This window comes from Acinonyx jubatus, chromosome D2, assembly GCF_027475565.1.
Source record: "Acinonyx jubatus isolate Ajub_Pintada_27869175 chromosome D2, VMU_Ajub_asm_v1.0, whole genome shotgun sequence".
Taxonomy (NCBI): Eukaryota; Metazoa; Chordata; class Mammalia; order Carnivora; family Felidae; genus Acinonyx; species Acinonyx jubatus.
The window spans coordinates 43,675,245-43,697,277 of NC_069393.1; the positions used below are offsets into that span (position 1 = coordinate 43,675,245).

At 47.6% G+C, this 22,033-nt stretch overlaps 1 protein-coding gene across 7 annotated transcripts in view; it reads left to right on the top strand.

Annotated features, from left to right (window-relative positions):
• The window catches only part of LDB3 (LIM domain binding 3), a 63,532-nt gene extending 41,718 nt beyond the window's left edge, over positions 1-21,814 (top strand). For all 7 annotated transcript variants that reach the window (XM_027062472.2, XM_027062475.2, XM_027062473.2 and 4 more), the window contains 5 exons: positions 4,967-5,387; positions 7,052-7,232; positions 7,873-7,993; positions 13,544-13,659; positions 18,943-21,814. In XM_027062472.2, the coding sequence (XP_026918273.1) occupies positions 4,967-5,387; positions 7,052-7,232; positions 7,873-7,993; positions 13,544-13,659; positions 18,943-19,032 (929 nt within the window). In that variant the 3' untranslated portion in view covers positions 19,033-21,814. The remainder of the gene's footprint in view (positions 1-4,966; positions 5,388-7,051; positions 7,233-7,872; positions 7,994-13,543; positions 13,660-18,942) is intronic.
• The last annotated feature ends 219 nt before the right edge of the window (positions 21,815-22,033 follow it).

The window sequence follows — 22,033 nt, forward strand, 5'->3', positions numbered from 1 at the left end:
GTCTGGACTCAGGAGCATATCCTGTTAAGGAAAATGAGAGACTCCAGAGAGGATCCTCAATGAAGCCGGAGAGCTGGGGAGGTAAGACAGAGAGTGAGCGGGAAGGGCCCTGCTTTGGGGAGCTTGACTTGATGCGCAGGGCCGAGGAGCCCTCATCAGCCTTCCGGTTAGAAAGCCCAGTCTGACGGCGGCGGTGGTAGAAACAACTTGGGCATCAGGCACGTTCCTGTGCGGGGGGGGGGCTGCTCTGAAGTCAAAGCGCTTCATCTCCGCAGCCTGGGTTTCCCGCTCTGAAAACGAGCGCGAAACTATGTAGACCTCCTGTTCTGGGGAAGAAATGAAGGGTACTTGACCCACAGGAGGTGCCCTTCCCTGTCCTTTCAGAGGCAGGGACACACAGTTCTGAGGTTAAAAATCCACAGGGTTAGAGAGCAACTCGGAGCTGGTTGCAATGGTGAAAAATCTCCGAGGGAGCTGGAGGACGCGGTGCCCTGCGGGGACGGGGACCACCGGAGGGAGGGTGGAGAGTTGTTTGGGTTAAGCCGCGGCGGGTGGAGGTGCGGCTCGGTCCCGGCGCAAGAAGCGCATTTCCGTCCCGGCCCAGTCCGGGCTCCCTTCCCAGGCGGGTCCTCCCGAGCACCTTCCGGGGCGGACCCCGGGCTTCGGCGCTCCCGCCCCGGCCGCCGGCTCTCCTCCGCAGGCCCGCCAGGGGGCGGCAGGGCTCCGGGGGCGCGCGCTGCCTGGGCGCGCCCGGCGCCCCTCTCTTCGCTCCAGGGCTGGGGCCCAGGCGGGCGAGACAGGCCGGAGCCCCGGGGCGGCGGGCCTCCCTCCGCAGCGTTCCCAGGCGGTGCAGACGTTAACTCATGCCTGCCCGCAGGGAAGGGGGAGGCCGGGCGGCTGGCAGGAGGCCCGGGGAGAAGCGGGGAGAGCGGGCCCGAGCCGCTCCCGTCCTTCGCCGACCTCGGTCCGGCCGCAGCTCCTCGCGGGGCTCCTGCGGGCCGAGGGTGGCGTTCGCAGCCCGGGTCTTATCGCTGGCGCCGGGGCTGGGCGGCCGCTCCCCAGGAGCACAGGAGGCTGCCGGGCGGGCCTCACCGTGGGCGGAGGGGTCCAGCGCGGGCCGGGGGAGGCCATGTCGGCCCGCGGGCCGGGCGGGGGCCGGCGCTCGCGGGGAGCCAGGCCCGACCTGGAATGAGTCAGAAATCACCTTGTTTAATTACACATTCCCGAGGCCGCCGAGTGCGATAGGGGCCTTTTGAACTTGCCAATTAGAGGTGAAATATCACCTTCTAATTTAGACGGGCTTAATTCCGTCAAGCAGAAATAGCAACAGCCCCGGGCTCGGAGATGGGATATCAAGTCTCTCTCCTGGCACGTCTGGGGTGACGCGACCAGCCAGGAGGAAGGGCGCAGAGGGAAGGGGGCTGTGAAGCAGCTGCTGCTCGCGCTCTCACCCTCACCCCACTGGAATGGGGGGACGCGATGTGGAGGGGGAAGCTGCCGGCCCGAGCCTGGGGGAGAAGGGAAGGTCCCTAGCTCTGGGTGGGCGTATATCTGAGCAAGGGAGCGGCCCACCGGGGTCCAGACTCTGGCGTGCCTCTGACCTGAGGAGACTTTCTTGGGGGTTTAGAAAAGGAGGCTGGATCTGGGAGTCTGGGAGACCTTCCGGAGGTGGGGGGGGGGGGGGGGGAGAGAGCGTCTGGCAGGCGGAGGGAAGCAGGAAAAGTGGGCAAGGGCCCGATTTGGAAGGGGCGTGCTAAAGCCTGTTTTGCTGCCCAGGGGGTGGTTAAGCAGGGAATCTGGAGTTGAGTCCAACTGCCCAAGATCCAGTTTGAGATAGGTAGTTCACTAGCTCCCTAACTTTGCCGTAATCACTTAGGCTCACCAAGCTTCATTCCCCATCTGTAAAATGGACTAGAAAATATCTGTCTCCTTGGATTGCAGTATTACATGCAGTAGTGCAGGTAAAGGGCCTGGCATGTGGAAGCAGTCAGTACTTGGTAGCTGCTGTTCTGTTGAGGGCGGCACTGCCCAATGAAAAGAAATCTTCTTGTTAGCCACATTTTTAATAAAGGAAAAGGAAGCAGGTGAAATCAGTTTTATGTACATATTTTATGTAACTCAGTATATTCAAAGCATCATTTCAATATATACTCAATATAAAATTATTGAGATACTTTATATCCTTCGCTTGTACTAAGCCCTGAAATCTGGTGTGTATTTTATGTTCTTGGCACTTCTCAATTTGGACTAGCCTCATTTCAAGTGATTAGTAGCCACATAGGGCTGTGCAGTGGCACAGGATTAGGGCTTTGTTTTTAATCCTTTTAGCAGAGATCCCACACTTTACAAAAAAGAGAGAGAGAGGAGTGGGGACAAAATCTTGCACAGAACCCCATTATATATACTAGAGAGGAATGACTCTGCTCTGAAGTTCTTCTAGATCACCTCTCCCCACACCCCCTCCCTGGTGGTGTTCCCCTCATCACCCCTGCCCCCAGCACTTTGAGACCCTCTTGCTCTGAGCACTTGGCTGTTATGCAAGGTTGTTAGAGAGGATGACAGCATTTCAAATTTGGGCTTCACAACTGTTGTTCCAGTAGGTCCTCACCACTCCCTTTGAGGCAGGTAGGAACATCATACATTCCACCACAGGTGAGTAGACTCAGTCCCAGGTTATCTGATTACAGGGTGTCACATCTCCCACCCCCACCCCCAGCATCCTGTGGTCTCCCTGGACAGGTTCCCCTAGGTGACCATCAGGCAGTTCATCCAGACCCTGAGACCCAGGAAGCATCATCCTCACCATCCTCACTAATGTGAAATGATGCATACACTGTGCCCGGCACTAGGCTAAGCACTTTATATTTCTTGTCTTCTTTAATCCTCCTGTAAGGTACTAAGAATTATTAATGCCATTTAAAAAAAAAAAATTCAGGGGGCGCCTGGGTGGTGTCCAACTTCAGCTCAGGTCATGATCTCGCAGTCTGTGAGTTCGAGCCCCGCCTCGGACTCTGTGCTGACGGCTCGGAGCCTGGAGCCTGCTTTGGATTCTGTGTCTCCCTCTCTCTCTCTGCCCCTCCCCTGCTCATGCTCTGTCTCTCTCTCTGTCAAAAATAAAAATAAACATTAAAAAAATTAAAAAAAAAAAGAAAATTCAGGCCCAGAGACGTTAAGGAACTTGCCCAAGGACACACAGCCAGGATGCAGTAGTGCTGGGACCTGAACCTAGGGCTCTTGATGGTTGTGCTACATGTCAGAGCATGGGACCTCCTCCAGGTGGATAGTTCCTCCTCAATGACACGGTACACCGAGATTTTCTGGAAATCAGACTCCTATTCTTTACAGAGGCAGCTTGGGGTAATAGAATGGTTTTGGAGACTCACTCTGCCACTTACTGGCTCTGTCTGAGCCTCAGTGACCTCAACTGTCAAGGGAACTAACCCAGGTGACTTGCTATGTGCCAAGCCTATTCCCTTAATAAGTGGGAAGAAGATTGATTCCTCATGGAAAGAGTTTTACCTTCAGAAGCCAGCATCACTCCCGGGATGGTTCCAGGGCAGGGCTGTGGATGATTTTACCCCTTTACCTTTCAATAACGTAGGCCTGATCCCTACCCACCCACAGCACAGGGGTTCCCATGTTACCCTGCTCTGAAGGGCCAGTCATCTGGGAGCAGAAGGTAGAGTTGGAGCAGCAGGCCCCCAGGGTGGTCCAGGAGAACTAGGTGGGAGAGATCAGAGGCCAGGTGGGGAACTTTAGCCCTGAGCAAGACCTTCCTTTCCAGGCTAGCAACTGATGGGGGCTGCCTCAGCACCCCTCACTATAGTTCATCCACCTAGGCAGGCTCAGGAATGGAGGGAGGCTGCCCCAACATGTTTCCCAGGATAGGAGGAATGAGGCCTCTTTCCAGAGGCTCAGACTGTGAGCTGAGGTGAGGCTTCTGGAACCTCCCTGGCTGGAAGAGGAAGCTGGCTGGAATATGTGTGCAGGCTCCACAGCAGAGGCAGCAAACCTGAGAGATCTGGGTTTTGAGGGCCCAGGCCTCAGAGGGCCTCTGGTGAGCAGCTGCAGTGCTCTTTGGCGTTGTCACCCCAAAAGCGTGTTCAGCTCTCAGGGAGCAGGAAGAGGGGGTTCCAGAACTGAGGCAGTACATTCTCGATCTGCACTCTGACTTCCATGGTAATTTCTGCACAGCCACTCAGACATTCTCGGTTTCCACTAAAGTGATGTGGGAGAGCATGGGTGTCCCAGAGGCAGCCACAGACTGGGGTGAGCTGTCCCCCCGACATCTCTGCCCAGGCTTCCTCTGTGCGGTTCTCTTAAGACCCCCAACCCCCACCCCAATCAAACCAAGGTGAAATGTCCCCCCAGTACAAATCAAGCCAAACTCTTTTTCAAGAAAACAATTGCAGCTGAACATGAAACCTGAACCTGAAAACCCAACTGCCCTGTCATCGGCTCTGTCCCCAAGGCTGGACTAGGTCCAGGTTCAGCAAACACATTTGAGGCATGTCAGATGTCAAATCGCTGGTCAAAGTGCAACCAAAAGCATCTTCCAGGCAAGGCCAAGCCGACCCGCTCCCACCCTCTTCCCGGCCCAGAGGACCCAAATATGAGGCTTGCCTGGCACCCCCGCCCCCCTTTCCCTGTCTTCTGCAGGCTTCTGGCAGCCAAGGCCTGGCCGAGCCCCACCCCACACAGCTGCAGATATTTATAGCTATGTCCCTTTCCCAGCCCTGTCCCAGCTCCCGAGGGCTCTGCTCTGGCTATTCTCTATCTCCCTTGGCTCCCTGCTGCAAAATCAAATCTGGGGCATCAAGAAGTTCAGGAACGTGTCTTCCATAGGAATTGGAATTGTACTGCTCTGATATTAAGCCACCTTCTACAGTTTTCTGGCAGTGGGGGCAGGGGAAGTTGGGGGAAATGAATTCCTGATACATTTTCTTTGGCTATTTTTGCCTTGCAGCTCCCGCATCTACCTACAGCCCATCCCCAGGGGCCAATTACAGTCCAGCTCCCTACACCCCCTCACCTACCCCTGCCTACACCCCCTCGCCCGCCCCCACCTACTCCCCTTCCCCGGCACCAACCTATACCCCCTCGCCAGCCCCAAGCTATAACCCTGCATCCTCAGTGACCTACAGCGGGGGCCCTGCGGAGTCTGGCAGCCGCCCACCGTGGGTGACAGATGACAGCTTCTCTCAGAAGTTTGCCCCTGGCAGGAGCACCACCTCCATCAGCAAGCAGACCCTGCCCCGAGGGGCCCCTGCCTACACCCCAGCAGGGCCCCAGGTGTCCCCCCTGGCCAGGGGCATCGTTCAGCGGGCTGAACGCTTCCCAGCCAGCAGCCGGACTCCGCTCTGTGGCCACTGCAACAACGTCATCAGGTATGGTCCAGCCTTGGCCATGAGCTGGGGTGCTAGAAGGGCAGTGGGGAGGCTCGCCCACTCTCTGAGCCTTGGGGGGGGTGGTGACAGGGGGAGGGAGGGCAGGTATAGGAAGAAGGCTGCGGGGCAGCCTCGGGTACCTCTGGCTTGCCACCTAGTCTGACCCCCTTTGAGCTTTAGCTTCCATACCTGTGTGACACCCACATCCCTGGGGAGTCAGGAGAATTCCATGAGGTAAGTGAGTGAAGCTCCCAGCGCAGTGCCTGGTGCCAGGACCTCCCCCTTGGGCTAAGGCCGGGTTCTGGGAATTGTTGGTCTTGTTGTCAGTAGGTTTATAGGGCATGTTGCAAGCTGGCTGACAGTGCTAGTTTTGACCCAGCTTTCCTTCAGGGTTGCTTCTGGGTCTTTCCACAGACAGGCCTGTGCTGCTCAGGGCTTTGGTGGGCATCTACTACACTAAAAGGAAAACAAGTCATTTCATGGACCATAGGTGATACTTGTTGGAACATAGTGTGTTTATAGTATGTGTGTGTTTGGGAGGTAAGCTTATATATGTGATAAATACATTTTTATTTAAAAATAAAGTAACACAGAAAAAGGAAAAAGAAAGAAACAAAGTACACTTGCTCACTAGAGAAGAATTAGAAAATTCAGAGAAGTGGGCCATGTGGGTGGCTCTGTCGGTTAAGTATCCAACTTCGGCCCAGGTCACGATCTCATGATTCTTGAGTTCAAGCCTCGCATCAGGCTTTGTGCTGACCCCGCAGGGCCTGCTTGGGATTCTCTCTCTCTCCCTCTCTCTCTCTGCCCCTCCCCAACTTGTGCTGTCTCTCTTTCAAAATAAATAAATAAACTGAAAGATTAAAAAAAAAAATTCAGGGGGCACCTGGGTGGCTCAGTCGGTTGAGCGTCTGACTTCAGCTCAGGTCATGATCTCGCGGTCTGTGAGTTCGAGCCCCGCATCGGACTCTGTGCTGACAGCTCAGAGCCTGGAGCCTGTTTCAGATTCTGTCTCCTCTCTCTCTGCCTCTCCCCCGCTCATGCTCTCTCTCTCTCTCTCTGTCAAAAATAAATAAACATAAAAAAATTTTTTTTTTAATTCAAAAAAGTAAAAATTTAAATTTAAAGCATTTCCTTGTAGTCCCACTGCTCCGACTGCTAATCTGGAACTAGGCAACGCAGGCTCATATACTGGGTCTACTGTACTGGCCTTGAACAACTTACTTCACCTCTGTGCCTCAGTTTCCTTATCTGAAAATGGGTACTCTAATTCTACTTCTTAGGATTGTTGTAAGAACTAAATAAGTCAATAAATGCACATTTCCTCTTAGGTAGTGCCACAGAGTCAGCGCTCAATAAACTTCCACCATTGACGTGGTCATCTTTGCTCTTCGTATTATAATTATCAGGCGTCAACTGAATGGATATTCTACAGTATGCTTCCCTGGTCCCCTACTTGCAGATATTTGAGCCGCTTTCCCCTTTCTCTTTATTGTAATTGATGCAACAACGAGTATCTTTTTGCATAGAGCTTTCTCTGAATTTCACATTAGTTCGTTAGAACAGTCACAAAAGTCAGGGTTATGGGGTCACAGCATGAATACTGTTGGGGGGGGTCCTGAAATATCTGGTCTCAAGCTTGGTGATGTTCTCTGCTTCTCCAGGGGCCCCTTTCTGGTAGCCATGGGCCGTTCCTGGCACCCGGAGGAGTTTAACTGTGCCTACTGCAAGACCTCCCTGGCGGACGTGTGCTTCGTGGAGGAGCAGAGCAACGTTTACTGCGAGCGCTGTTATGAGCAGTTCTTTGCCCCAGTCTGTGCCAAATGCAACACGAAAATCATGGGGGTAAGTGGGCAGCATCCCTCTCCTCTGACCCTGTATTTTCCCCACCAGTCTCTTCCCGTCCCCAGGATTGTGGGGTCCCCTTAGGAAGCCAAGAAGGGGCTGCTAACAGAGAGAGAACAACTCTCTTTCTATCCCTACAAGAGAGTTGGTTTGCCACCAAGGGACTGGGGAGCAAATGAACTTGAAGGGAGAGATGGTTACATGCCCCGGGCCACACAGCTTGAAGCTTCGGCAGAGCTTCTGCAAAACAAGTTATCACTTCATAGACTGACCTTGCCATGCACCCACATATGGCCTTGACCACCCCACCCCCCCATGCTCCTTTGGGAAAATGGCAGCCATAAGCAGTACTTCCTCACCAGCTTTGATGGGAGGGTTAAGAATCACAGCTTAGGTAACCACCTTCCAGATGATTCTGACACAGAACCTGGTACCCAGCAAATGCTGCATGAGCAGGAACTCTTCTGCCACTGCCCTCACCCCTCCACTCCCAGGCCTTTCCTGAGCACGTCCAAGGCCCACTTAGTCCTGCTCCTCTTTGGGATGCTCCAGCAGTAGCCAGGGCCTGGTGAGGGAGAGCAGGCCCAGCTTCCTCTCTCCCCGGGAGCTTTCTGACCTGAGCTGAGGCTCTTTCCCCCAGGAAGTGATGCATGCCCTGAGACAGACATGGCACACCACCTGCTTTGTCTGCGCAGCCTGCAAAAAGCCCTTTGGGAATAGCCTCTTCCACATGGAAGATGGGGAGCCCTACTGCGAGAAAGGTAGGACCACTGTGCTGCGGGGAGGCCCGGTGGTGTGGGAGAATGGGGCAGGTACGGGGAACTCCTGCCTTTGTCTGTTCACATGGGACCATCAGGAGGCTCCAAATGGCAGAATCATGGTTTTCTGGGAGTCGGGTCTATAGCTTCTTTTTTCCCCCCCACATTCAATCTTTGCTCCCTTCCCTGCACCAAATATGTGGATCACAGGTGGCATCTTGTAACCACTTGGGAACCCTTCAGATGATTTTGATCTGGAGACCACAAGGTCGAGTCTGAAAAAGCTTTGGCTCTGGACTTCGAATTAGGTTCTGTCCCAGGTTCCACCTTGGACGGGCTTTGTAACCCTGAGTGAGTTATTAAACTTCTCTGAGCCTCACTTTCCCCATCTGTAAAAAGGGGGCATATGAACACCTGCCTCATGAGTTGTAGTGAGGATTTAACCTGAGAAAGTGTGTAAAGCATCAAACACGTGAAAGCCCATTTCCCTGCCCCTCTCATGTTCTTCCAGAGTCCTATGATCTCCCTGTCTGAATTCAGTTTCTCTTTTCCCCAAATGCTACATTTTACCTTAAACTTGGAGTAAAGTATTGTAAATTCTGAAGACAAAGCACTCTACTAGAGATTTGCTGTCCTGGCTAATCAGCCACTCACTCACTCACTCATTTATGCATAGCCTGCCTTTTTCAGAAGAGGGTTTGAGGCAGGTTCCAACAAAGGTAACGTGGACATGAAGGTTAATACAACAGAACTAGAAAATCGACACCAAGCAGAAAAGGGAAAAGCAAGCAGGCTGATTGTGAAGAATAACAGAGCAACAGTGACTGGGCAGCCAATTTGAGGGCAGAAAGAGAAACACAGTAAGTTAGTTTACTTTAAAATCAGAAAGGAGAAAACATTCCAGTTCCTCAAGGGGAAAAGCAAAGTAGACTAAAACTATTTTCCCCTGACAATAAGTTAGAAAAGAAATTTCTTGGTTTCTTGTATACTGGCAAGTTCTCTTTCTAGCTCTTATTAATTGAATGACTTAGTTACTGAGTCATTCTGTGCCTCAGTTTCCATATCTGTAAAAGGGAACAGATAATGATGTCATTTCCTTTCTTATGAGTGCGTGGTGATAATTGTTAGATAATTAGTAGATAATGGATAAGTGTGCAGTTGTGTCAATACAAATTGCTATTATTCATTGGCTGAGAGCATTACAACTTCCATAATTTGTGTCTGAGGCTTGCAAAAGAACGACAGATTTCCACTATCACCACTGTCCCTCTCCATAGTAACCAGCCCCCACCCCCCGGCAAAAAAAACCTGACGGACATTTGGGTTGCTTCCATTTTTTGGCTATTGTGAATAATGCTGCTATGAACATGGGTGTCCATAGATCCTGTTTTCTTGTTTTTTAAGTTTATTTCTTTATTTATTTTGAGAGAGAGAGAGAGAGAGAGAGAACGTGGGTGAGGGGCAGAGAGAGGGAGAGAGAGAATCCCAAGAAGGTCCTGTGCTGTCAATACAGAGCCTGATGTGGGGCTTGAACTCACAAGCCATGAGAAGTCAAGAGTCAGACGCTGAACGGACTGAGCCACCCAGGTGCCCCTAAAAGACCCTGTTTTCAATTCTTTGGGGATATATACCCAGAGGTAGGATTGCTGGGTCATGTGGTATTTCATTTTCTGAGGCTTTCAGGAACTTTCATACTAGATGCACCCTTTTACAATCCCAACAGTGCACAGAGTTCCAATTTCACTCCATCTTTGCCTACACTTGCAAATTTTGCTGTGTTTTTTTGGTAGCTGCCATCCTAATGAGGGTGAGGTGGTATCTCTTGTCATCATTTTTATCAGCAACTTGGAAGAAGACACAGAAGGGAGAATGCCAGAATGATAGGATCTAGACTCAAAAAGATTTCATCAATTGCCATGATGAGCTGACACTTTTATATATGATACCTTGCACGTAAGTAAGAGAGGTAGGAAGGTCAGCCCTTCATGGAGGGGCCTACCCTGGAGCAGTGACCCAGACTGGTGGGGTGTCACAACCACTTGGGAAACTTTAAAGATATAAAGAACACCTGGGTGGCTCAGTCGGTCAAGTGTCTGACTGTGGCTCAGGTCACGATCTCACGGTTCGTGGGTTCAAGCCCCGTGTCGGGCTCTGTGCTGACAGCTCAGAGTGTGGAGCCTGCTTCGGATTCTGTGTCTCCCTCTTTCCCTTCCCCTCCCCTGCTCATGCTCTTTCTCTCAAAAATAAACACTAAAAAAATTAAAAATTAAAAAAATAAAGGTACTAGAAAGATCAATTCTCAGACCTACAGATGCAGAATTTCATCACTCTCCCCCCACACAGATGATCCTATATTCAGTTAGGTTTGAGAATTGAGGTATGATCCCAAGACCAGCAGTATCAGGATCAGAGAAATGCAGATCTTCGGGTCTCGCCCCAGATCTGCTGAATCAGAAACTCTGAAGGGTGGAGCCCAGTAATCTGTGTTTTAGTGAACACTCGAGATGATTCTGTTTGAGAACGACTGCTCTAGGAAAGCGCTAAGCCCTTTTTCAACAGAGAGCAACTGTGATTTGGTGGATGGAAACCCTTTTACAATAGCAATAAAATCCATTAAATACAGGGTATGAATTCAACTTGGGGCATAAGAGAGTAAGTCAAAGAAAATTATAAAGACCTAATAGGAGAAATAAAGTAAGAAATAAATAAATGAGGAGCTAGATTATGCTCCTGGTGGGAAAGACCCATGCACAAACTTACTTCCAATTATATTCTCATTGTTTTAGGATAAATGAGAAATATATTAACTTCAAAAAAACATATTAGGGCCAAGACTTGTGCTACCAAATTTTAAAACAAAGTGGCAGGCACTTCTTAAGACCATACAGAATCAAATATAAAACAGAAAAACCAATCAGTAGGCAAGACTAGACGTTCCATTTTAAGAGCTTAATCTTAGGCTGCACAACAAGAAAAGGAACCAGTATTTAATAAGGTTTTCTGAACATTTCTTTTGTTTTTCCATTCATCATTTATCCATCAAGTATGTGCCAGTTCCTATGAAAGACACTGTGCATTGGGAATGGGTCTTTGTCCTCAAAAACCTCAAGCAGATACATCATCATGTGATATGCCATCACATAAATGGATAGTCCAGCGATAATGATTGAATGGATGAATGAATGGATTGAGAAGGCAGGGAAGCCAAGAGAAGCCCCCAGGAAGGTCATCTTGTCTCTCTTGGTTGAGGTAGAGGATGAAGGCTTCCCAGGAGGAAGGCCTGGCTCAAAGGATTGTAGAGATCCAAGGTAGACAAAGTGGGGATGGTTTTCCAAGCCCAGGGCCTGGTTCATACACAGGCATGATGAGGTAAAGGAGAGAGACAGAGCCCAGGGCATCTGGAGGCTGGGAGTAATGAGAGAGAAGTCAGAAGTGGGGGTGCAGGGCTGGCCCTCCCATGGAGATGGGGTAGCCTATGATCCTGTTTCTCACCCACACTAGTTCTTACAGAGCACAGAGTCAACTGTAAACTGTAACTTTGTAAAGGAAGCAAAATAATGTTTTCTTTGCTCTGGTGAGGTGATAGATTTCTGCCCACCAAACAAATTAAGAATCCTGTCAGAGATAGGATTAACAGACTGTGATATTTATAACGACATTTGCATGACAAACTGTAATTAAACCCCAAAGGGAAAACCATACATTGGAAAAAATACGCAAGAGATATAACTTATCAAAGCTCAATGGCAAATAGATAACTGAAGACCGCATAAAGTTGTGGAAAGAGAATGAACTTTGGAGTCCATCAGGCTCCTACTGCTTGTGTGCTGGAACCTCTATGGCCAGTTTCCTCGTCTTTAAAATGGGAATAATACTTCTTCACAGACCTGCTGTGAAGATTCACCAAGAAACTTAGGAAAGCACTAATATCGGACCGGTGCATAATAGACACTTGGATCACGTTTCCTTCCCTCTTTTATCATTTATAAAGACATTCACAGTAAGAGCCACTATTTCTGAGTGTGCCAAGTACATTCACATGCATTATCTTATTTAATCTGTACAACCACTCCACAACTTAGGTACTGAAAGATGAGACACTGAGGAGTTGGGTGGTTTGTCCCAGGTATGAACAATTCCTGAATAGAGCTGGACTTGGGCTCAGTGCTTTCTTTCTTCAGAACCCAAGTTCATGGGGTGCCTGGATGGCTCAGTCGGTTAAATGTCCAACTTTGGCTTAGGACATGATCTCGCGGTTCACGAGTTTGAGACCCACATCAGGTTCTGTACTGACAGCTCAGAGCCTAGAGGCCGCTTCAGATTCTGTGTCTCCCTCTCTCTCTGCCTCTTTACCGCTCGTACTCTGTCTCTCTCTCTCTCTCAAAACAAAAAGAACCCAAGTTCATAACACCCCGTGGCTCACTGCCTCTCCGCATGTGGCCTATAATGGCAAACAGGCTCACTGTCCCCAAGGAGAACTGAGCAGAAAAATGATAAAATGAAAAGCCAACTGTGGAGAGACAAGTGTACCTCTAGGGGAATGAAGGCTTTGTAAAAGGCATCTAACTTCTCTAAAAGAATCTGGAAGAGTTCTACAGTGAGTGCAGTGGAACAGCTGCCCCTGGGACCCAGACAGGCAGCTCCTGAGTTGGAGAAGGATGGGCCCACTGTGTCTCAGCTGTGTGACTCTGGTGAGCCTCAGTTTCCTCATCCACAGAACAAAACAAAACAAAAAATGATTATAGTTACATCTCTGAGGGATGTTTTTTGAAGATTAAGTTTATTCATTGACTTACTGATTCACTGGTTCATCTATTCATGCATTCATTCAATACGTATGTGTTGGGTATGGATTTGTGTGTCAAGCACTGTGTTGAGGGTGGAAAGAAAGCTAATACAAACTTATACATAGACCATGACATTGAGATACTAGTAAATAATACTATCTATGTGAGAATGCTTGGTAGGCTGCAAAGCATTATACAAATAACACTTGGTATTATTATCTCTTTGGCTGGGATGGGGGTTGGGGGCCATGTCTTAACATAGTAGTTCAAATATTGTTTCTAGTAGTGAAAATTCGTTATCAACACAAATGCCCAATGACAGAAGAATTTCCAACCAAAGAACATACTATAATTCCTAAAAATGTTAAGGGCTCTCCTTCTTCCAAACTAAGCATAGCTATTGGGAAATATGATTTTTTTTTCTTTTTGGGGATTGGTTGGTTTAGGCTATAAAAGCTGACAGAGACAGAGGAGAAAATCACCCTGCAGAAAGTGAGTGACAGATCCAGAAAGTGTTTGCAAATCAAACCAGCCAAGAGTGGCAACTAAGCCTGAATCCATAAACACCACGACAAAGTATTGAAAAGGAAAGAAACCCAATCATGTAACTAAACATTTGTCTGCAGGATGACAAGTAACCAGTTCGGTTGTACCCACTGCCCCAGTTCAGTGATATGGGGTGTTCTCCTGGCATTGGGTCAGTGCGTCCAGGATGCTTCTCCCAGCCTGCCTGGATGCCAGGTCCTCACTCTGCCTTTCATTTCAGACTACGTCAATCTGTTCAGCACCAAGTGTCATGGCTGTGATTTCCCTGTGGAGGCTGGAGACAAGTTTATTGAAGCCCTGGGCCACACCTGGCATGACACCTGCTTCATCTGTGCGGTATGTTTTTAGCCTGGGGTTCTCACTTTCTGAGAAGGGGCAGGAGGGACCTAGTGGGGCCAGGTGACCAACCCTCTACACCCCTTTCAACTCTGGCCTTCTGATACTCTGGTTATTTTTAAAAGCTGGCAAGTACCGTGATGCCTTGATATGTCACAGTCAGGCAAAGTTTTATTACTAATAAGTATGTATAAAGCAATGTGGCTTTGTTACTCTTTATCTCATAAGGACAGCAGAGTGTCCTCCCAGGGTCTGTCAGACAAGCACCTGGCCTCACCAGCAGTGCTCTCAACAGTTGGGAGCAACGACGTGAGTTCGAGCCCCGTGTCAGGCTCTGTGCTGACAGCTCAGAGTCTGGAGCCTGCTCTGGATTCTGTGTCTCCCTCTCTTTCTGCCCCTCCCCTGCTCATGCTCTGTCTCTCTCTCTCCCTCAAAAATAAATAAATAAATAAACAAACAAATAAATAAAATACTTGGGAGCAGTGAATGATGCCTGGGTTAAAATAGAGATGGTTGGTTTCCTATGGTTATAAGATGTGTTAGATATGATGAAGTGATTTAAGGGTTTTCCCCCAAATTTTTGCCGTGAAACACCAGATTGTAGCTTGTTGACTCATCCTATGAAAAGCTGAGATAAGGCTTTTTTTGAGAGAATCTTTAGGAATTGGGGCTGAGTATCATTTTATTTTCCTAAATGGTCTTGTTCTTGATATGTAGTTGCCAGGAGATAAACCCTAGATTAACTATTAACCACGTGCCATTTATTTCTGCCAAACAGCCAGGTCATTTTTCCCATAAGATTGGCACTTTCCTTCCGAGGGCTTCGGGTTGGGGAGGAGACACAGCAAGAAGTCACCGACATTTAGACTCTGCCTTAGATTTAGGGAATATTCAGCCCTGAGAAAGTCCTGTCACGTGAGTCTGCAATTGCCTGAACTTTATTTGGGAAAATTAATGTGCTGCTACTACTTTCTTTTTTCTTTTCTTTTTTTTAAAACCAGAGCTGCCAAGGTAAAGTGTGGTAATGTATGAAATATCCATGCAGTTTAAACTTGAGCAATTTTTATAGACTGAGGAGATAGGACAACCCTCGCCATGAAGTTTACTGCAATGCGCTTCAGGTTTCCACGCCTCCATTCGTGGGGTGCACTGTATTGACTTGGTGTGTTTGTTTGCTAGGGCAGCTGCAACAACATACCAAAATCTGATGGCTTCAACAGCTGAAATGTATTCTCTCACAGTTCCGGAGGCTAGAAATGCAAATTCAAGGGCCACGTTCTCTCTCCCGGCTTCTGGTGGTTGCCAGCAATCTCTGACGTTTCTTGATTACAGCTATGGAACTTCTGTCTCTGCCTCCACGGTCACACGGCCGCCTTCCTTCTGTGTGCCTGTGTCCTCACATGGCGTTCTCCTCTGTGTGTGTGTCTCTCTATACGCTTCTCGTTTTCTTATAAGGACACTGGTCATATTGGATTAAGGGCCCGCCTTACTCCAATATGACCTCATTTAACTTATATCTTAATTACATCTGCAAAGATCCTACTTCCAAATAAGGTCACCACTGTGTCCCTGCGCTGGGTAGATTTAAGGTACTGGAAGTAAGGACTTCAGCATATGAATTTGGGGAAGGAAACACACAATTCAATCTAAACACTGATTTTCCAGCTTTTGGAATAGATTTTCTTCTTGCCTTTTAGGGTCCTTTAAATACATCAGGTCCTCCCCTCTGCAAAGGAGTAACAATGTGAATATATTGGCTTTTGGGTTGTCCCCTACAGAGCCATGGCTCAGCAAGGCACATAGGGCTGTCTGACCCTTATATTCAAGCCATGGCTTGTCTTATCCTAAGATGCTGCCTGCAAGTCTGGTTACCCAACTTCCAGAAGAATCCAAGTGACTTGGAGAAGGTCCAGGACAGACAGTGGCACAGAAGGCCTATTCTCTGAGGGCAGGATAACAAGAGGTCTGTGTCACATGGAGGGGTGAGCATGGGTCTCCTCTCTCAAGCCCACTATGTTTGGCTGAGGGTCACAGTGGCATAAATCCCAGAGAGAGACCAGAAGAAGCAGTAAAGCATGGGGTTGTTCAGGTTGAGATTGCAAATAAATTCCAGTCAGGTGTGAGGACCCATCGCAGTGCCCAAAGAATCCACCCAAAGAAGCCAGGCTCATCCTGTTCTTTGGAGAATCAGTGTGGTGAATCATTACATCTTCCTCCAAAGTGGTCCTGTGTGGCGCTCACTGCCCTGTTTAGATATATCGAAGTGAGGCACGGTTTTGGTTTTAAGTTTTGGAAAGCAATCTTTTGATTGGAAAACTGTGAGGGTCTTTTGTGGGGAGGGGGTCCTTTATCCACCACTTTATATTTCCAAATCAACTTTGATGAGCGTATATTTTCCTATAACTTAAAAAAAAAACCTAGTAAGAAAAGAAGATCAAAAACTAGCTCTCCCAGCTGATATGCTGTTTTCCTATCAGTTAGATATCAGGAGAGCACATAACTTTAGACTAATTCAATTTACCAAATATTTCTTGAGCTTGGGGACTACAAGAGTATCCCAGAACAAGTCTCCACCTTCAAGGAGTTTGGAATCTTGAAAGGAAAGCAAAGCTGACATATATGAGCAATTAAAGAACAGGAGAAGACAGCCCCTCTAAAGTCCCATGCATATAAAATGATGGCTGAGAAGGGCTGTGTGGGTCAGGATGAAGGTTAAGCTCCTGTCTGGCTTTGGCACTTGAGTTCCAATGGAAAGGATGTGGGACAAAGGTGTCTTACTGTGGCCCCTCTTTTCCTCTAAGTCTTGTTGGGTTTCTAGACCTTCCTCACTGTGTGGGTAGGGGGGGGGGGGGACAGTGGTGTAACTTTTGTAGGAAGCCCTCAGAGGAGCTGTTGTAGCTGGCCCATTTCATTGCCTTCCAGCACTGTCCATGACCCCCACTCCTTCCCAGTCAGGCCCTGATGCCACTTGACCAGGGAGCCTGAGGGTTGGACCATCCCTGCTGTGCCCCTCTGCTGAATAGTCTGGGGATCTCCACCATGAAGCCACCTTGTATCCCATACAGGGTCTCCTAGCCCAAGACAATGAGCATGACCTCTCTATGATGTTTTCTGCCCTCGGCTCCATCTCTTACCAATGAGTCACCCCTGAAGCTCTGGCCCTTCCTCACTTCTTGGTCTTTAGTCCCCAACATGCTCTCCAACTTATATCACAGTTCTCACAAGTAGCCAGCATTGTCCCAGACTAGAACAGGAACCCCAGATGTTGACAGGCAGCTCCGTGAGAACTCACTCCAGAGCTGCCTTTCTGTCTTCCCTGAAACCAACCTCACTGTTGGATTTTGGGCTTGTCTTCACCAGCAGCTTGAGGTCACACAAGAGCGTGGTTACACTCAATATCACTGTACCCACCTGGGATATTTTCAGTCACTTTTCTAGGTCATTGGTTTCTGGGGCCCATTGGCAGCCCTGTGTGATCCCAAGTGTAACATCCTCAACTGGGTCATTAGGGACTTGCACGTGGGCCCACCGTGATGCCACTTTTCTTTCCAACTGTCTTGGAGTGACCACATGCTCACTGACCTACACTCGCCTCAAGACGGTGATTTCTCTATCCTCATGCATTCTGTGTGGGAACTGCACCTACACTTCTCCTTCTGATGGCAGTGTCCTGAATGTGGTCCCCAATTCTTCTCCCCATCTGAAATGTTCAGTGACCTCTATGACACTGGGGCCCATCCCAGCCAATGTGACCTCCCAGCTGACTCTGATACATTGGCGTATTGCCCACCCAGGGCCAGCCTGTATATACGACTAGTCCAGCAAACATGGAGGGCTACCTCTATACAAGTCCATAAGCCCAGAACAATTTCAGGTAAGTATAACTCCTCTTTGCTGTGAGGTGTAGGGAAAATGAGCCTGAAACTGGAGTCTTGCAGATCTAGACATGGAGTCCCAACTCCATAACTTGCTAGGTCTGTGACTTAAGCAAGACACTTGGCTCTGAGCCACAGTTCTTCACTTGTGGAATGAGAAAAAGTTATACCTTCCCAAAAGATTTTGTGATTAAATGAGATGATGGATATAGAGTGTCGGGTCTCCTGCTTGGCCCATAGTAGCCTCAACAAATGTTACTTAGCTTTCTTCTTTCTGTGATGTCTCCATCTTCAAACTGCCCTCATATGTTGTCATCATGTGGATGTATAATTTTGCCTTTTTTCATATAATATCTCCCTGCATACACTTTTCCATATTTGATTTATCTTTTGCATGATGGCATTCCATTGGAAAATGTACCAAAAGAATTTACTTAGTTACCTCCCTATAGAGAGATGTTTTAGTGGTTTTGAATTTTTGCTTCAGCACATGTTGTTCTGTGCAATAGTTTCTATAAGATAAACTCCTCCCCAGTGGTACCAGGCAGGCAGGCACATCTTTATGGCTCCTTTTCAGTGCCACTGCCACATTCCCTACAGAAGACTGAGCTGATTCACCGAGCTGTGTCCCTAGCAGTGCACAAGTAGGCTTGATTCCCTTTTGGCATCGTTGACTGTTGATAGATACTTCTTTTTTTTTTTTTTTTTTTTTTTTTTTTACTTTTTGGCTACAGTTATGTAAGATTAATGGTAGCAAGTGATTGGGGAGGTTTTGTTGGTTTGTTTTATCTCGTTAGATTAATAGATACCTAGTGGTCTCTCATGGAGATTTTGATTTATTTTTCCTTTACTTATTGATGAGGATCATCTTCTTTGATGTGTTTGCTAATTTACTAATGCTATTTCCTTGGATGTTAATCAACTCTGTGGATATTGACTCATGATTCTATAGATTCTATACTGGTTTGTAATTTACTGGTTGTAAATTAAAAACATTTTATTTATTTATTTTTGAGAGAGAGAGAGACAGAGCGTGAGCAGGGGAGAGGCAGAGAGAGAGGGGAAACACAAAATCCAAAGCAGGCTCCAGGCTCTGAGCTGTCAGCACAGAGCCCGACGTGGGGCTTGAACTCACAAACCATGAGATCATGATCGGAGCTGAAGCCAGAAGTTTAACCAACTGGGCCACCCAGGTGCCCCTTTTGTAAATTTTGGATAGCATTGGTCAGTCATCTTCATCTTGCAAATTTTGTGTCTGCCATTTAATTTAATTGGAATTTAGTTCCACGTTCCTCTTTGGAAGCCTTAAATATGCCATAATTCGAACATCTACGCTGCTTACGTCATTAAGAATCTGTAGTGAGGAGAGACAGGGCCTGCCTCATGGCCGTCTGTTCTCTGTCCCCAGGTCTGCCACGTGAATCTGGAGGGGCAGCCATTCTACTCCAAGAAGGACAAACCCCTGTGCAAGAAGCACGCACACGCCATCAATGTGTAGAGAGCCCGGAGCGTCTGACGCGGACAGGCCGGGAGCTGCTCCTGCTGCTGGCGACAAAGGATTCAAGGAGGCTGATGTTTCTTTTTGGGGGGAAAGGGGGAAGACAGGAAGCTACTGAGCCCTTTTGAAGTGTAATTTTAGTCCTTCCTTCTGCACACAGATCGTGTATTTGCATAGTTCAGACTAGAAGCCAAACGAAGATTCCTAAACCAAGCTAGTAATTAATCCAAGGCTGGAGTTGTAATTCAGACGTTCAGGACAGAATTCCAAGAACTCTAAAGTGAAAAACAAAAAGTCATCTTCTTGAAGTGATACACTTTCCCGAGGTCACTAGAGCAGGGACAGAGCTCAGAGCAGTTATGGAGAATCTGAAACGTTCTGTGGAGTTCTCTGGCAAACAGAATGAAGTGCCAAGCAGTGCTTGCTGCGGGGTATTTTTAGAGCCATAGCTGAGGGCTTGTTAGCTAAGACCGATTGGGCTTTCCTCACCAAAAAAGGAAGTGTTATTCTATTACTAGCGTCATGGAGCTACCTCTGAGCATCAGACTTCTTCAGACCTTGAGCAGAGTTGAGCGTGCTGAGGGAGTCCAGGCGTCTACGAGGTGTTTTCTGGGAGCCGCTGGGCAGCTGACAGGGCTTCAGGAAGGGCTCTGGCTCATGCTGCAGACAGCTGAGAAAAGAAGGGCCCTTCAGCCACCTTCTTTCCGTCTAAAACATCCTATGTCCCTAGAAGGTTTAGCTCTTTTTTGAATTTTGATGGGAAAGTGTAATTGGGTTTTTCCAGTTTTGCTCTGCTGTGTGTGAGAGGAGGTTTTAAAGCGACTCCGGGTTGTGTCGAGCCTTTGTTTTGCTTCATGAAGTTCGTGAGCATGAATGTTCGGTCTTGTGCATGTATTTCACTCCCGATCCCGTGACTGCTCACTTATGAAGTCTTCCTCAGCACCCCTTCCCCCAACAGGCTTAATGACCTGTGGACAAGAAGGGAGAGACAGTGTCTGAAACAGGATGGCAGGATGGGCTGAGAACACGCCCAAACTCTGGATGGGGAGGAGGAACCTTGCGTTCTGCCAGCCTCAGTAAAAACGCAAGTGTTGGTAGGACCTCCCACCTCCGAGCTGCGCCGTCCTTCACAAATGTTCCTTTAAGTGCAGCACACTGATTATGTACAGTTGTGTTGACTGCTGGAAGGGAAAGATGGACCGATACGTACTCATTTGCCATTTTGGCCGACGTTTTGAAAATGTAGGAGCTGAGTTGATCTAGCAATTATTGAAATGTTTATTGAAATAGTCTTGAGTCTTCAAACTTCTTTCAAATGTTGGTGATAGTTTGAGTTAAGTAAGCATTTTAAAGCTGTCGGGTGATAAAGAGAGAAGCTTGTTAGTTTCTGAGGTTAGAAACGGTACCTTCTCTTTCCCTTTAGGATGCACTGTTATTACGCTCATTGAACAAGGCATTTAAGTAGGCAGTTTGACCGGGTGTTTCTCACTTGCACACAATCCTTAGGCACTCTTCCAACTCACTGCTACTTTCTCCTCTCTCCTGTTTTGGATTTTCTCTTTGCATGTTTTATGAGAATGCATTAGAACACTTTTTCTTCTGAGAACTGAGGCTTCCAGGGGACTGCCTTTCTACCAGTGTGTCCCTTCTCCCTGAGGGAGAGAGAAACAGCAGGATGCATCCCTAGCAGGAGGCCCGTGTTTTTTCCCAAGGGTGAAGCCATGTCCCCGAGGGAGCACCAGGAGGGACGTGAACGTGCTCCTACCACAGGGCCCTCCTTTTCTTCTGTGGTGCCTTAAGAAAGTGAATCTAAAAAGTACCAGACAGTCAAATCTGTTGGGAGTGACTGGAGATTTTTCAGGAGTTGCCAACAAGTACCCTGGAGCTTTCTGTTATTTTGGGAAAGTTCAAATATACAGGGATAAGGAGGTTGCTGACTGTACGGAAAAGCTCTAGACAGGTTTTCTTTAAAAAACAAAAACAAAAACAAAAACAAAAACAAAACAACACATTTTTAGGGACTGGTCTCGAGGAAAGGAAAAAAAATGTTCCCTAGAGTTTAGAGTTTTTTAAAAGGGTTTACACGTGTGCGCGCAAACACACACACACACACACACACACACACACACACACACACGTGATCACTACAAAGTACATGATCATTAAACAGAAAAGTGACGCATCTCAGAGGACAACTTCATCATTCAGAGGAGGTCATTGATCGAATCGGTTTTTCTACATCTCAGAGCTAGTGTAGATTCTGAGGGACTCTTATTTACCAAACACACAAAACAAATATAAAACCATTTTAAAGGTAGCAGAAAAAGAAGGTAGTTTTGAATATGGTTCCCTCGGTGTTTGTGAGTTTGGCGTAACTTTGGGGCTAAGGTGGTATCTATTTGAAGTTAATATCATAGATGTACTACAACATCAATTTTTAATACTTCCTGGTGGGGAGTACACTTTGGATCTACGGTTTTTGTCTCTTCATTGTTGACATTTATTTAAGCCTTATAAACATTAACTTTTTGCAATGGAGTGACTTGTGTCTGCAGTGTTTGTGTTAGGAATCTAGCTTGTATAATGTTAACTTTTCAACCCAGGTACTCTTGCTTTGGGATTTTTTTTAATTTTAAGATTTCAAAATCTTCAATGGTGGAATGTAGTGTGTTCGAGGTGTGTGCACAAAAATATTTTGCATGTTTGGGGTTGTTTTTTTTTTGGCCGGTGTGAATTCTACTTTTTAGCACAATAAAATCCCAAAAAAGAATGTATAAGTACAGATTTTTCTGTGTAAAGTTTTTTCACATGACACCAAAAGTAGATTATTTCTATATGGCCACAAAAAAATTTTTGAGACCAAACAAAATGCCCTGTGGAGAAGAAACACAAACAACTCACTTGCTCTGTTGGCTTTGTAGCCCAATAGTAGTTTTATTGCCTTGCCTTAAACAGACAAGGATATGTGAATAATGCAAATGTTTTGCATACAAAGGGAATT